A 15503-nucleotide genomic window follows, 5' to 3' on the forward strand; every position below is an offset into this window, starting at 1 on the left:
GTCAAGAACTCTCTAGACCTTGTATTTTATACTTGCTTTTTTTCCAGCCCTATAGTTCACACGGACTTTAATACAAGCATTTCATTTCATTTCATTGCTATATCCCAAGGATGCCATCCCCAGGGATCCCTACCAATGAGCCCATAGCTCATATATATGGACTTTCCTAGGGATGTCCCTACTCTAAGGACACCCGTACATTGGGCACTGACTTAAAGTCACATTAGACTCATTTTAAAAGATCCATTGCTTGGACCTAACCCCATTATAAATGCCACTATGACCTTGGGATGATAACACATACTGTCTACTTTGATCGAGATATGTGATGACCTGAAATAAGGCATTAGTGAGTACAACTCCCACTACAAACAGTATGAGTATAATATCATTTGGGATACATCACGTCCCTCGGATCATGTAGGAAGCATCAAAACTTGTAGCATCTTGAAGCTCGTTCTCCCAAAAGGAAAGGCCGTTTCTCGGACTACAGAGTCCTAAAGAAGACTTTGTATTGACATTTTGAAAGTGTCCCTGGAAATCCTATCACTCTATGTGATTAAGTGGTTATGAAATTAAGGCTCCCCTATCACTCTAGGTGATTAAGTGGTTATGAATTTAAGGCTCCTAGAGTGGTATTTTGACCTTAGGGCCTAGATGGACCATGCCATGGCATTAGGTGATTAGAAGTGGTTAGGGATTTGTAAGGGGCCACATGAAGTGATGGGTACCATGTGAGGTTGATGGGTACCACGTGGCACATGAGTTTTTAGTAGGGGCTAGGGATCTCTAACGGCCCACATGAGGTGATGGGTACCACATGGCATTAGGTGATTGGTAGTTGTTAGGGATTTTTAAGGGGCCACTGAGCTCATGGTACCACAGTGGCACCATCGTATTGGTCAATCTTGGATATATCTCACATATACATGCCCTCACCACTCCAATCATTCTAGGGCAGCCAATCAAGTGGCAGCATGTAACCTATGCATGTGTGTCAATGCATTTTATTTGGACACATTGTGTCAGTGCCAAACAGAAAGCCCTAGCTTCTAGGTGAAGCCACAGGGTGGCTTTTCCATCACACCTCCTCAGTTAGGGTTTTGATACATGGTTTATTGTGTGTGAGCAGCCTTGAGTGGCTGCGTTCCCAGTGTATTTCAGGCTTGTGCATTTCTACCTAGTGTTGGAGCCCTCAAGCCAAATCTGGCATCCATAGAGAACCATGTATGTGCTAGTGTGATACATGAAACTTTTATCAGCTTCCAGCTCCACATGTGCACTTTGGCATTTTCTTTTGTCCAAAAACTCTCCACACCTGCTCCATTTGTAGTTATCTGTGAGCTCTATGACCCAATCTATGCATGGTGTAATCTGCAACCCCTGCCCCATTGTGATCATTGACTGATCCTCTCGTTGATCAATAAATGAACCAAATAATGTTGGGAAGAGAGGGTATGCCTTCTTTATACCAATCTCACTATGTATAGTTGGCCTTTTCATCAATTTCGTGCTCTCTTTCCTGGACTTTGCTAGTACAATTAGAACCTTCTTATGCAACCTAAATATAGCTTCCCTCAATTCTTGGAATATTCCTAGCCTTGTGGTCTGTGCCCACCGCTTCTCCTTGGATACAAATCCCTTCTCGAAGTCACAAAACAGCCACAGATTGCATTGTTTTTATCACTCTACCCCTATGGCAACTGCTCTTATCATGACCAAGTGGTCGGCTTTGAAATGGATTGGTCTGAGGCTTGCTTCTTATGGTTATCTAGTGCCATTCATCTTCGGATTTAACATGCCATAAAATCTTTCCATCAAGCTTCTCATCTTGATTGTTCTGTAATTTCTTGTTTTAATTCAAGCCATCAACTAGTGGCCTTGCTAGTGTACTGGCAATTAAAGCTGGATGTCTTCAACTTATGACCCTTTGCAATGATGGTTTCTAAAGCTGAATGGAAAAACAAGTCTTTGAAAGTCATCTTAGCCAGAAAGAATTAGCATGTGATTAGATGTATAGACAGTATTCTAGTACGATTATCGTGACATGATTAAAAAGCATTAATAAATTTATATTTACTTTTTGAATCATAAAAATTGTGCTCTAAAGTAAATAAGAAGATGATCAATTCTTGGTAGGGAGATGGGCTATTAATAATCTATATGAGCTATAAATAATCTATATGACATATGAACACATAATAAATGTGAAGGACTGGAAACTCTACCATAGTGTAACCATATCTATTGGTTTTCACATGTGTGCACATGCACATAGCACCCAGAGAGAAACAAAAAAAAAGCTGGTCAACAGTATAGCAATATGGATTTAATAAATGCTTGCAAGAAACAGGGATTACCCATTTCCATCTTTTTTGCTGATCAGTTAGACCCCTGCATTAAGAGAGGAGTTTTGTCAGTCAAGTCATTACTTAATTTGTAAAAGTATATTTCTATGTTATAGCTATGGAGCACCAGAATTTAATTTTTATCATGCAATATTTCCTTTCATTTCCAAAACCCAATCTTCAAGAAATTTAGAAAATTCAATTCACTTTCATGCAATATAATTTGCCTTTAAATTGACCTAGGTTTAAAATATCAAGAACATATGAGCTAACTATGATATAAATGAGCAATACATCCAAGGGGAGCATCATTATCATTAATTTTCTTTTGTAAAGGGAGCATCATCTTTGGTGGGGAGACCACCAAGAGAAGCTACATCCAAACTCCTCTCCAGTTACTTCCACCTTAAGTAGAGCGGGCTCTGCCAGAACTCATAACACGAGAGATGTACACACACACAAGAGCAAGGGGGTGGAGCTCCCGAAGGCTGCTCCTGCGAGCCCTCCTCCCTACTTCCGTAGCCTCTACCTCCCTACCCTCCTCCGCCTCACTCCCTCGCCCTCGCCCCCCCTCGCCCTCGCCTTACCCCCCTCGCCCTCGCCTCACATCCCTCGCCCCTCGCCTCGCCCCGCCACCACGCCCTCGCCTCACCCCTTGACCCTCACCCCTCGCCACCACACCCCCCCCTCAGCCCTCCGCCCCCGCCACTCGCACTCCGCCCTCGCCCCTCGCCCCTCGCCCCTCCGCCCTCGCCCCTCCGCCCTCGCCCCTCCGCCCCTCGCCCCTCCGCCCCTCCGCCCCTCCGCCTCGCCCCTCGCCCCTCGCCCCTCCGCCCTCGCCCCTCACCCCTCCGCCCCTCCACCCCTCGCCCTCGCCCATCCGCCCTCCGCCCTCGCCTCCGCCGCCGCCCCTCTCCCTCGCCTTCAACCTCCGCCCTCCGCTCTCGCCTCTGACCTCCACCCTCCGCCCCCCCTCTGCCTTCCGCCCTCCGCCCCCGCCATCGCCTCCTCTTCCTCCGCCCCGCCGCCTCGCTTCGCCTCGCCTTATCCTCCTCCGTCACACCCAGGCTCCATCCCTCGTCTATCTCCCCCCTTTTTGGTGGCAGCCTCTTCTTCATCGGAGGTCTCGCAGTTTGTCTTGGCGGTATGGCGGCTCCCTGCCCGGAACCGGAGGCCCAGCCAGACCCTCCCTCTCCAGATGCCTACCGCGTGATCTTGACAGAGCAACAGTCGTCTCGGGTACAACAGGTTGCCAATGACTTTGCCCTCACTTCCGTCTATGGCAGAGTCATTGGACAATCTCCCTCCAGACCAGCCATTAGGGACTGGCTCCAGTCCACTCTTATGCTAGAGGACAGCCACATCGAGGAGGTGGCCCTTATGGGAAGGGGCATCTTCTGGCTTAAACTCTCCACTGCGAAAGCTGCGAGCAACCTGATTGCTGGTTCCCCCACATCTGTGGATGGAAAGATCATCATGATAGTCCCTTGGTATCGAGGATTCAGCGCAGCGGACTTTGATGCTCGTTTCCGCATACCTCGCCACCCAGTGACGCTAGTTTTTCCAGGCCTTGCTACTGAGTTGCGGCCGATAGTCAGGGACCTGGGTTCCCACTTTGGCTGGGTGATGCATGACACTTTCATCGACGCGGTCACTACGGCAGGAACTCCCAGAGTCCGTGTGGCTGTGGCAGACCCTGCGTCCCTCCCTGCAATGATTGAGATCATGACAGATGCTGGCAGCATTACTCAGAGCATGGTAGTCACAGGACAGCCAGGCTAGTGCCTGAGGTGTCACCGCTTTGGGCACCTGGCTGCTTCTTGTCCACGCTTCTCCAGCTCCTCTCGGCCCCCCCTGCCCCCCCCCCTCAGCCCCCTCCCCCTCCCCCTCCCTCCGGGCAGCCACGTCAAGAAGAGCAGAGGCAGCCGGAGTCCGGTCCAGAGGTGGCTGGCAGCTGGACCGAGGTTAGAAGGAAAAGAGGAAAGAATAAGAAGACTTCTGACAAAGGCAAGGAGGCAGAGGTTACCCAACCTGCAGCAGCGCCTCAAAGACCTGACAGGCAGCCGTCCCAAGGTCCTGGGAGAGCTTCTTCTTCGTCTGTAGCCCGCCCTCCGTAGCCTCAGGTCCCCCTCTCTTCCTATCCCCAGCTCCCTTCCACTCAGCCCCAGCCCCTACCCCAGCCGCAGCCCCCTCTTCCCGACCCGCAGCATCAGCCCCCGCCTCTTCCTCTTCAGCCCCCTCCTCTTCCTCTTCAGCCCCAGTCCCAGCTCCAGCCCCTCCCCCCCTCCCCTGCCCCTCTCAGCTCTTCTGCAGTGTCAGCTGCACCGGTGGTTCCTCAGCTGCGGGCAGCCCCCACTCCCCCTCCTCCGCCCCCCCCCGCTAGTCGCTTCCGTGGAGTCTGAGTTGCCTACCCCTCAGCCTCCTTCCCCTTCCCCACCCCAGGCAGGGCATCCCGAGTCTGCACCACCCCTGGAGCAGTCTTCTCTGTCTGCTAGCCCGACCCCCTCAATTGCAGACTCTGGCGGGCCTCAGCTCTAGGAGAGAGAGCTTCCTCACGACTTCTACAGATCTGGTCCCTGGGATTACTTGGATGTGGCCCACCTCGGGACCTTCCCTGCTTGCCTCGACATCAGTATCTTCCTGCTCCGTAAAGGGGCGGATGGGAAGATCGCAGCCTTGGCCCCGAGGGATGGCCCCAGCTTTGCTTTCACCTTTCTCAGCGACGGCACCGAGACTTGGACAGACGACTCGATCTGGGAGGCTCTCAGAGAGCAGACGCACGCTCATATTTGCTCCTGGATAGGCCCGTCGGGTGGACAGCTTCTCGAGACTCAGTGGTCCGAGGGTGACGTGCGCCTGCGGTGACGTTACCAGGTTCTCCTGGCCACGGCCTGGTATGTGGCCTCTTGTTGGTGCTTCTCGAGATCCAGCGTGGCACAGCTCAGGAGGATGGTCCGGAATTTCCTGTGGTCTGGGGGGGATGGTCTCAGAGATACCAGAGCCAGGGTAGCCTGGCAGACAATCATTCTTCCGCAGGCTGAGGGTGGCTTGGGGGTCATTGATCTTGAGCTTCAGAGTCAGGCCCTGCTGGGCAAGTTAGTTATCCGCGGTTTGACCCCAGGGGGGCAAACGTGGAAGATGTTACTTCAGCAGGGGATTAGTTCTTGCGTCCAGCGCCGAGGTGGAGAGTGGCTACCGTCCCTCCGGTGGATCTTCACCTCTACACCGCTTACTCACCCCCGCTCCCCGCTCATTCGTAGCCTTCTCATGGTTTGGAGGCGACTCCGTCTCAGTCTCCTCCAGTCCCCTCCTAGCCGTCAGGAGGAGATCGACCGCCAGCCGCTCATCTCGAACGATCAGGTTAGAGATACCTTGGGCCTTCAGCTGGGGGAGAGGTCACATATCCTGTGGGACGGTTGGATGCGGGGGCCAGCCCGGTCCCTTCGAGTTTGGAGGGACACTTACAGACACTTGGAGACCGTTGCTCTAGCAGCCGCAGCTGGAGGTGTCCGTGGAGCTCAGGCGAGACGCACAGAGATAGACAGAGCGATTCCTACCGGTTGGTTGGTTCCACCCGAGATTCAGATCCTCATGCCTGGTGATGACCGTTGACTTGGACAGTTCACCCCCCGTGGCATCCCACTGGTGGTTGCAGGCTGGATGGACACCTCTGTTTCCTTCTTCGCGGTTTTGGGGGACGGCCGACTCAGGAGAGAGGGTGTGCTCATCGACCCCCTTCTCTCGTGGCAGAGGGTTCGGGTCATAGGCCTCGTGGGGAAGGTTTGGCGGATCGATCCTAGTATAGAGCAGGATCAGCTGCAGTTATGGCGACTCTGGCTTTGGGAGGGGCGGGCCCTGTCAGAGCTTGATTGGGACCCAGGTGAGTGGAGATGGCCAGAGGTTGTGGCAGGCCAGGGGCCGACCCCTTTCTTCGCTTACAGCACGACATTGGGCAGGAGAGTTCTCGGGAGAATGCAGAGCCGCCCGCCCACCCAGCGGCCCAGTTGGTATGCTCAGGGTATCTCCAGGCTATTTTTGTAGGCCTTCTGGAAGGCCTTGTGGGAGAGCTGGCGGCCGCGGAAGATTTCCTACTTCCTTTGGATACTCGCCCACAAGGGTCTTCCAGTGGGGAGCTGGTTGCGGCAGATTGGTCAGGATGGACTTTGTCAGATTTATCATGAGGACGAGGAGTCACCAAAACACTGCCTATGGAGCTGCACTCACGCCCAGGAAGTGTGGAGGTGGACCTTCGAGATCCTTACTCGCGCAGCACCGGAGCTAGGTTTGATCACCTGGGGCGCGTTCTGCTGGTGCAGCACCACACCTGGCTTTCATCAGTTGTTCGAGGCAGGCCCGCAGGACCCCATGTTCCTTATCACACAAGGGACTTGGGGGCTGCTTGAGGGCATCCCGCCGCACCTCGCAGAGGCGGACACAGGATCTCAGGAGAGGCAACCAGTCTGGGAGATTATTAGCAGCATCGCTGGATGGCACATTTGGACCTCGCGCTGCGCACAGATCCTCGGTGGTACCTCTCTTTCGACTGCCCAGGTCATGGCCGACATCTGGAGTGAGATTATACACACACTCAGAGGCCAGTGGGACCAGATACAGGGAGATTCCCGGGCTGGCCGGGAGAAGCGGAGACGTTTCCTCCGAGATTGGGATACGCAGGGCCTCTTCTTCGAGCATACTTCTCAGGGCCTTCAGTGGCGCTATTCACCACCTCTCTGGCTGTTTGTTCACACCCGCCTGATCCCTCCGTGAGAGAGACCTATTTGTTTCCATTTAGGGCTGCGTCCGATTTGTGAACGCAGCCCCATCAACTGCAAAACTGACCTCATGTATCTTGTTTTTTTCGAAGTAATATAATCAGCACTGTTTTTTCGGCAAAAATAACACGAGAGATGTGCCCCATCTAAGTTGGGGCCGTCGTCTGGAAGAAATGGCGTGTTATCGTGTATCCCTATTGTGTCCACCAAGCCAGTGAAGAATGGAAGGAATTCTTTGGTTGTCTGGCCTCCACCACATGCAACTCTACACAGCCTTCTCATATTAATTCGTCAATAGGTGGAGTCAAACTGTTACTCCTGCTAATAGTAAGGCAGGTCGAGAACTTCCAACCATGTGTGAAGTTCATCTACCTTTCTCAGGGATCTCTCTGAGGGGATACCCAAGGAGAGATGCCTATGCATATTATGTGATCGACAGGAGGTACAGTCAGAGGAGCACTTTGTGTTCAGATGCCTTGTGTACTACGAGATCCACGGTTGATACCATTGCCTTTTTAGGGCCGATTTTGGGCCACTATCCAGACTTCTCTCATACCCAGACCAGGGATGCCTCGCTGCCTTCATCCATGAGGTGGTCCCGCCACAGGGAGCACTAACTCAGGACGTAGAGACCGTCTTCAGGCACATGGCATGACCCTTCTCAGAGCCAGATCATGGAGCTCTTCTAGTCAAATCACACGAGCCTCCGGGCCACTTATAGCAGGCGCAGCAGAGATCCAGATCCTGAGGCACACCGCACTCGATAGAGGACGGGCATGCAGATCAAATTGAGCGACCTCCCATCCATGTTCAGGCCTAGGACATGACCCACAGGGGTTACGATAGCCTTGGTCAGGAGCAGAGTCGTTGCCGGCAGACCGAGATGGGCAGCACCCACAGACAGTCGCCAACACTCCATCACTGGCTACACATCAATACCTCTCTGACACACACATACCCTTGTGGGGGGCACATTGCATTGAAGAGAGCCAGCCAGCCTTGATGGTGTTTGATGGTAATTGTTTCGATGATGATGATGATGATGATGACGACGACAACGACGATGCCATTATTGATGATAAGACTATGTACTACTTAGCACTTCGCATTCAGCATGAGTGATGATGCTCATTTAGTAGCTCCACCCTTTCTGCTTGTTGTATCAGGTTTCTATCAATCTCATAGACCCATCGGTCTTCAAAAGACTTTAATAAACTTTCTTTCATTCTTTCTTTCTTTCGCTCCCACTTCCACATAGACCTACAATGTTTAAGTGTCTACTTTTTGACAAGCTGCACTGCTCCCTTGAATGACCTGATCCATCCACTGCACCCCAGCCTCCAAGGGAGACTCCTTCAAAGTCCATGTGATAAGCTATCTGATCTCCTCCTGGTAGAGAGAGTCTAGTAGCCAAACTTTTGCTGAGATAATTCCTCTCGTAGTAGCTGCTTCAAGCAATGGGCAATAACAGACTGGTTTGATATTATCTTCCCTACAAAACCAATGGAGCCTCCTTTTTGCATGGCTTCATCTCCAATGTAGTAATGATCTAGTCTGTCTAGGAAGCTGTCATGTTAGCATTGTTTGAAAAGGTATAGCAAGCTACCTTGCATATGAGAAAGCCCAAGCCTTATGCCAATGGTCTCTGCCTCTAATAAAGATGATGAACTATCCCCCTGATCCTCTCTCTCTAGGAGGGATCTCCAAAGATGAAACATCTCCTAGCTTGTTCTCGTCTAACTTCAACTTGTTGAAGTCTCCTCCAGCAATTAGGAGTCCATGTTGTAAAGGCAAGCAGCTCATGATATGGTGCTCGAATGGTCTCATTTTCTGTTGACAATTCTCTTCCAAGAAGAACACCCATGTTTCCTTGAATAGTTCTTTGTAAATGTCCAAAATATATTCTACCACCTATAAATCTGACATTAATTGGACCAACAACGTCTGGATGTATCGATTCCAAAGCTATCTTTTCACATGATATATCATCTTCTCTTGCTGAACATGATAGACTACTTATTAAACTTTTCTATTCAGCTTGATGAATTGCTGAATCGATTAGCTCAACATGATGATCACACACACACACTTTTTTTTTTTTGGGTGAAAATTTTGATGCTTTATATTACAGGTTGGCTATCCCAAAAAACGAGATATGCCAAATTACATCAACAAAAATGTCACTATATGACAAGTATAGATCATGTTCTATATGATGAGTTTGCAGACAATCAAAGAGAGATTGCTGCAAAGAGTGCCTAATGAAAGAGAAAGGGGAAAATGTAGGATCACCAAAGACTATGATTTCTATCCTTCCATAGAGTCCATAGTGCCCAGTAATGAACCCAAGTGAAAAAAAAATCAAACTCACGTCTGGATGGATGAATCCCAAAAAGCCAGAAGAACTTCCCAAAGGTAGCATTAGGAAATCGAGTTCTAAAATGCTGCCCAAGGAATTTGAAGAAATCAGGAGTATGGGGGCAATGCCAAAGAAGATGAGGCACAGACTCCCACAGAGCCAACATCTATGGCAAACAGCCGGAGCAATATTCTCTGCGTCAAAAGTTGCCCAGATGGAAGAACCCTCAGTAAAACTCGCCACAAAAAAACCTGTTGTCGGAGGGGAATTTTTGAATTCCAAATCTGTCTCAATCTCTTCTGCCACCACTTTGCAGGACAATTCATTTGCCAAAGCTCATTGGCCTTTTGAGAAACCCATGGCGGAGGTAGAAGTACTTTATATAAAGAAGAGACAGTAATATGTGATAGCCTCAAAGGACGGCTAGATGACCCTGGTGAAGAAAGATTCCAATCCTAAAGACAGTCCTCAATCTCTAATGGCGGAAATAGTTGAAAAGGCTGGAGCACCAGTAATAGTTTGCCACATGAAATGGTAATGCATTCCAAGACCAAATTTTGCAGCAGCCACAGGAAAAGAAAGGATGGTTCCATCATCATGAATGACATCTGCAACTAAATGGTTTCCTATCAAATTGAGGAAATATGACCGTCTAGGCTTCTACAATGCCAACGAAGGGGCAAAAGCCTTTGACCAATGTATGCTCTCAGCTCTGAGAGAATTTCCTTGCAATGAATCCCGACCAGTCCATCCAAATGTGAGAGGAAATTCTTCGAATCCAGCAACATATTGGAGACCAGAGGACAACCTTTGATTTTGCCAATAACACAGCCCAAATTATGTAGGCTGCCACTATCCAAAAGACCAGCAGCTAAACCATAAGATAATGCCTGCATCAAGCAAGAGAGATCCTGCTCTACATTCTAAGGGGTAAAAAGGAAATCATCTGCATAAGCTTGAGCAATCAAAGCACTGCTTCCTTGAATTTGCAAGCCATGAAGCATGTCAGTTGCTACTAGACGATCCATGTACTGAAGCATGGGATGTGTGGCTATGGCATATAAAAGTGCTAGACAGTATGCAAGTGGCTTTGCTGTCACTGTAAAGCCAATAAATAATCTGCTGCAATTTCTGTCCAAAATCCAATGCATGCATGGTTTCCGATATAAAATTCCATTGAATTGTGTGAAATGCTTTGGCAATGTCAACTTGCAGTAACAAGACATCCTACTGAGTGTATTTGGCATATTCTATTCCAACGTAGGCGTTTGCAATATTATCAGTGATATGCATGCGAGGAACAAAACATATTGCGATGTATGAAGGCCATCATGTAAATACCCTTTAATACAATCAAGAGTAATAGGCCTTGAATCATGTAAGGATTCACATATTTGCTTCTTAGGAAGAAGTTTTACAAGCCCTTCTTTCCAAGAATCCGACATGTGTTGCTTTCTCAAGCATAATTAATCATTTGTAGCAAAGTTGACTTAAGGATATCCCAGTATGCAAGAAAGAATTCAACTGTAAGACCATCCCATCCCCCCTCCCGCCTCCTTCCACCACAGCCTCCACCTCCACCCACCTCCCCCTTCCGTCTCCCGCCCATATCCTCTCCTCTCCCCCTTCTCCCACCTCAAAATGAGGTGGGAAACAACCAAGGTTGAGGCTGAAAGTGCCACCTCAACCCCGTTGGAGTCTCAGAGAAGACTGGAGAATCCTTCCATTCCCTGAAGAAAGAAGCCCTCCTAGCTGAGGCTGCACGGGAGTCTCCTTGCATACTCGTCCATACGGCCATCAAGGTATGTATGGTGTCTGTCCAGATACTAGCCAATGTGTGCGAGGGATGAACTTGAGTTCCCTCCAATGCCTTTGTGCATCTGGCTCTCCAAATATGCCAGGCTGCTATGCTCGCTAGAATCTCCCAAGAGGTATCCACAGAGGCATGTACAGCTACAAAAGAAAGGTGTGGTATCACATCCAAAGAACAGGACTCAACCTGATGATGTCGAATCAAAAGGGCCCGAGAGGAGTCAAGTCTCTCATAGAATACCTGAGGCCCTGTAAGAGAAAGCCAAGCCACTGAGCCCCATGTCATAAAGAATGGGGAGTGGGTAAAGTGACTGAAAATCTTGGCTACCCCCATCCAAATCATCCTCGCCTGTCTGCAATCCCATAACAATGCTGAATCGTCTCCAAAGCAGAGAGGCGACGAGGGCAAGTAGGGTCGGCTCCGAACCTGGATCTCCAAAGGTTCATTGCAATCCCACCATGGATAGAAAGCCAAAAGAAAAGAGTGATCTTTCTTTTCCTATGGGATTTCCAGAGTCTCTTCCAGAAGCACCTCTGCAAATCCGCAGTGATATCAAATGCCTCCCAATGAGGAACTCTGGAAGGTCTCCAACCTCTACTACTGAGCTGGAATCTCCTGGCATTACTGACCGTGTAACGAAAGAAGGGGATGCTCTTCTCTCGATGCCCTATGTCAATCCACTCCCACTCTCCAAGGTCCCACTGCAAATACCTAATGGGAACTCCCCCGTAGAGCCAAAGTCTCCAAGATCCGGTGGAGAGAAGCCGGGGGTCTGGATCGAGGAACCACTCTGAATCTGATCCCTGCACCAAAAGACCTACAACCCCGATAGGTTGAAAAACAGACTTAAGCAAGATGTCCTCTGTGGACCTGAAAAATATGCTGCCATCATGCACACCAAAAACCAAAGCATCCTCATGTGCATCTCGAAAGGCCAAAACCTAAAGAGAAACACCGCCTCTCGTAAAAGCACTTGCCCAAGTGGAGCAAGTGAGTGGCATAACATCTGTGTCTACCCAATCCGCTGGAAGGGCTGCCTCAATCTGTAAGATCCTCCCTACACTCCCTCTAAAATGTCCTGTCAACTGAGATTCGGTCTCCCCTGGAAGCCTGCGGAAAGCTTTCCATGACCCCAACGAGAGGCAGGTCCCCTCTCCCACCTGGACCACTGCATGTAGAGTGAAGCACCAAGTGGTCTGCCAAGATCATCCAATATACTGTCATTCCACATGATCGGTTGCCTATCAATCTCTTCACAAGAGGAAGGGGGAATCCTCCGAAGAGTGCTCCTGAAACTGGCCCATGCTTTCAGTATGGCAACCATGAGAGGGGACGAAGGAGACCTGAGGTGTGCTGCGGTGAAAATCCACCTAATACTGCCTATCTAGCCTCCTCCTGAAGAAGGTGCACGTCTGTATGCTGCTAATAAAAAATGCCTTCCACGGCTCCTGCCCTGGCATAAGTCCCCGCACCACCATCTTGCAAAGTAAAGCTTTGCACTGTAAATCTGGATCAATAATGTTGATACCCCCTTTCTGTGTAGGGAGGATGAGGGTGTCCCAAGCCACCCTGGCTAACGCATCTGATGTGCCATCAAGCCCACTCCAAAGAAAATTTATGATCGGTCTCCTGAGCTGAGTGATGAATCCCTAGAACGGCACCAGCATGAACAAACAAACCAGGCCGTGGCCAAGAGGACCTGGTTGACCACCACAACTCTAGAGGCAAGATCCCGCTTGGCTGAGCTCCAAAAAAGGAGCTTCCTCCTGATGCTCTCCAACACGGGAGCAAACTGCTGCGTGAAAGAAATATCGAAGCCGACCTGGCAGCCCAAATACCTGACTGGCACACCCCTCTGAACCCAAGTGAATCCTATGTCAAGCCCCCAAACTGAGTGTCCTTGTCACTGATCCAAAAGCCATTGGATTTATGCCAATTTATCTGCGCCCCCGCCGCCAACAAGCAAAATAAATCCAATGCTGTCCTAAAAGAAGTAAGCGTCTATGGTGTGGCATCCAAGTAAACTACTATGTCATCTGCCAACTCACTGTCAAGTAGCTTCTCTTCCCTTCTGATGGGAAGTCTCAGCCCAAAGATGTCATCTTGAGATCTAACATAGATACTCACAGCTTCAGCCACGAACAAAAAAAGAAAAGGAGCAAGGGGGCATCCCTAACGGACTGCTTTGGAAATCAGAAATCTCTCACCCCTTACCCCACCAATAAGTACCTCGCTGTGGGCTGATCTATACAAACAGAAAACACCTCTGATCCAAGCATCTGTAAAGCCAAAACGTAGAAGGGTGCCCTCCAAAAAACCCCAATCTACTCTGTCATAAGCTTTCTCAAAATCCAAGAGTAGAATGGCTAGATTCTGGCCGCTCTGCATGGCCCACTCTGAAGCTTCCCAAAAGGAGAAAATCTTATAAAAAATGCTTCTACCATACACAAATCCCATCTAAGTGTCATGAATAAGATCTGGGAGAAGGAGCTACAATCGGAGGCTGATTGCTTTGGCCACAATCTTGTAACATGACCCCAAAAGTGTGATAGGCCTCCACTAGGACACTAAATTTCTGCAACCTCCTTTCGGGATAAGGTGTATGAGACCCTCTATAAGCAACCCGGGCATCTCGCCCGAGTCCCAAATGCCCTGCAGGGCCGATGTAATGTAGTCTGCAATCATATCCCAAAATGCAATGAAGAAAGAAGGGGTGAGGCCATCCGAACCACGGCACTTGCCCTTGTGAAGGGCTAAAAGTGTAGTTTTGAACTCTGTGTTGGTGAAAGGCGCATCAAGCAAAACATGCATATCCGGTTTCACCAACAAAGGGATGCTCTGCCAAATAACCTATCTAGCATCCTCTCTATCCTGTGTGTCAGGATCTGTAGTAAGAAGGGCGGCATAAAAAACTGAAGCTATGCGCATGACGTCATCTGGATCTATCTGTAAAACCCCATGTGAGTCAATAAGCTCAAATACACTCTCTCTACTATGTCTAGGGCCAAGAGTTCTCCTTCCAACTTAGCCGCAGCCCTCTCTGATATGAGTGACTTTTATCTTTCAGTTGCTCGTATCAGAAGGGGTGAGATCCTCAGGCGTGAGATAGGTATCTGCCAGCAGTTGGCTGCCCTCCAGAGGGAGGACCAGAAGAGGCCTACAGATGCTTGGATTCAGGAGCGCCTTGCCTGCAGGTTCCTCTACTCGGTTGCCACCGATTTCTATGCCTCCCTTCTTACAGCAGATCCAGACACTCAGGCCACATATGATGCTAGAGTGGTTATTTGGCGCCACTTACCTGGGTTGGTGACAGGGGATATGACTGTTTCACTTGATGCACCCTTCACCAATGTAGAGTTCAAGACTGTTCTCTCTACCCTTCACAAGGGAAAGTGTCCTCGTTCAGATGGACTTACCCCTTATTTTTTATTACTTTTTGGGATCACATTGGGGATCATATTACCTCAGCCCTGCAGGGTGTATGGGACTCCGGTGAGATGCCAGACTCACTTATGGAGGGCCTCATCCATTTGATTGCGAAAGGGGGTGCAGGAATTTAGTGTCTCAGTGGAGACCAATTACATTGCTGGGTACCTTGTACAAAATCCTAGCTAAAGCTATCAACCTTCGTCTGCAGCCCTTTCTACCAGATCTTATCCATGATACGCAGATGGGTTTTGTGCATGGCAGGAGCATCTTTGATAACATCTTCTCAGTTTGGGAGGCTTCGGAGTGGGCCATGCATAATGGCCACAAGCTGGCCATTCTACTCTTGGACTTTGAGAAAGCTTATGACAGGGTAGACTGGGGCTTTCTGGAGTGCACACTTACTCGCTTTGGCTTCTCAGATGCATGGATCAAAGGGGTGTCAGCCCTTGCAGATCAGCCCACAACCAAGTTCTTATTGGTGGAGTCAGGGGAGACAGGTTTGAGATTACAAGATCAGTCCATCAGGGTTGCCCCGTAGCCCCCTTTTTATTCCTTTTTGTGGCTGAGGCTATGAGCTACTACATTAGAGCTCAAGCTGGAATAGTAGGGCTGAGGCTTCCTCTGAGGTAGGAGGATGAGCTCTCAAACAGTGAGTTGGCAGATGACACGGCTGTATTTTTGGATGCCACTCCACAGACACTTAATTCATTTAGGACAACATTGGATTTGTTTTGCATTGCGGCAGGTGCATACATTAATTGGAACAAATCCAATGGCTTTAG

The 15503-nt window shown here is 49.5% G+C and overlaps 1 protein-coding gene across 1 annotated transcript in view; it reads right to left on the reverse strand.

Moving 5' to 3' along the window:
• Nucleotides 1-15503, reverse strand: part of HAP2 (hapless 2) — a 198702-nt gene that overhangs the window by 132485 nt on the left and 50714 nt on the right. Inside the window, exon 4 of the mRNA XM_087399558.1 lies at nucleotides 2361-2394. Within this exon, the coding sequence (XP_087255684.1) occupies nucleotides 2361-2394 (34 nt within the window). The remainder of the gene's footprint in view (nucleotides 1-2360; nucleotides 2395-15503) is intronic.

Source organism: Dipteris shenzhenensis, chromosome 28, assembly GCF_047967505.1.
Source record: "Dipteris shenzhenensis isolate YYH24624 ecotype China chromosome 28, Dip_SZ_1.0, whole genome shotgun sequence".
Taxonomy (NCBI): Eukaryota; Viridiplantae; Streptophyta; class Polypodiopsida; order Gleicheniales; family Dipteridaceae; genus Dipteris; species Dipteris shenzhenensis.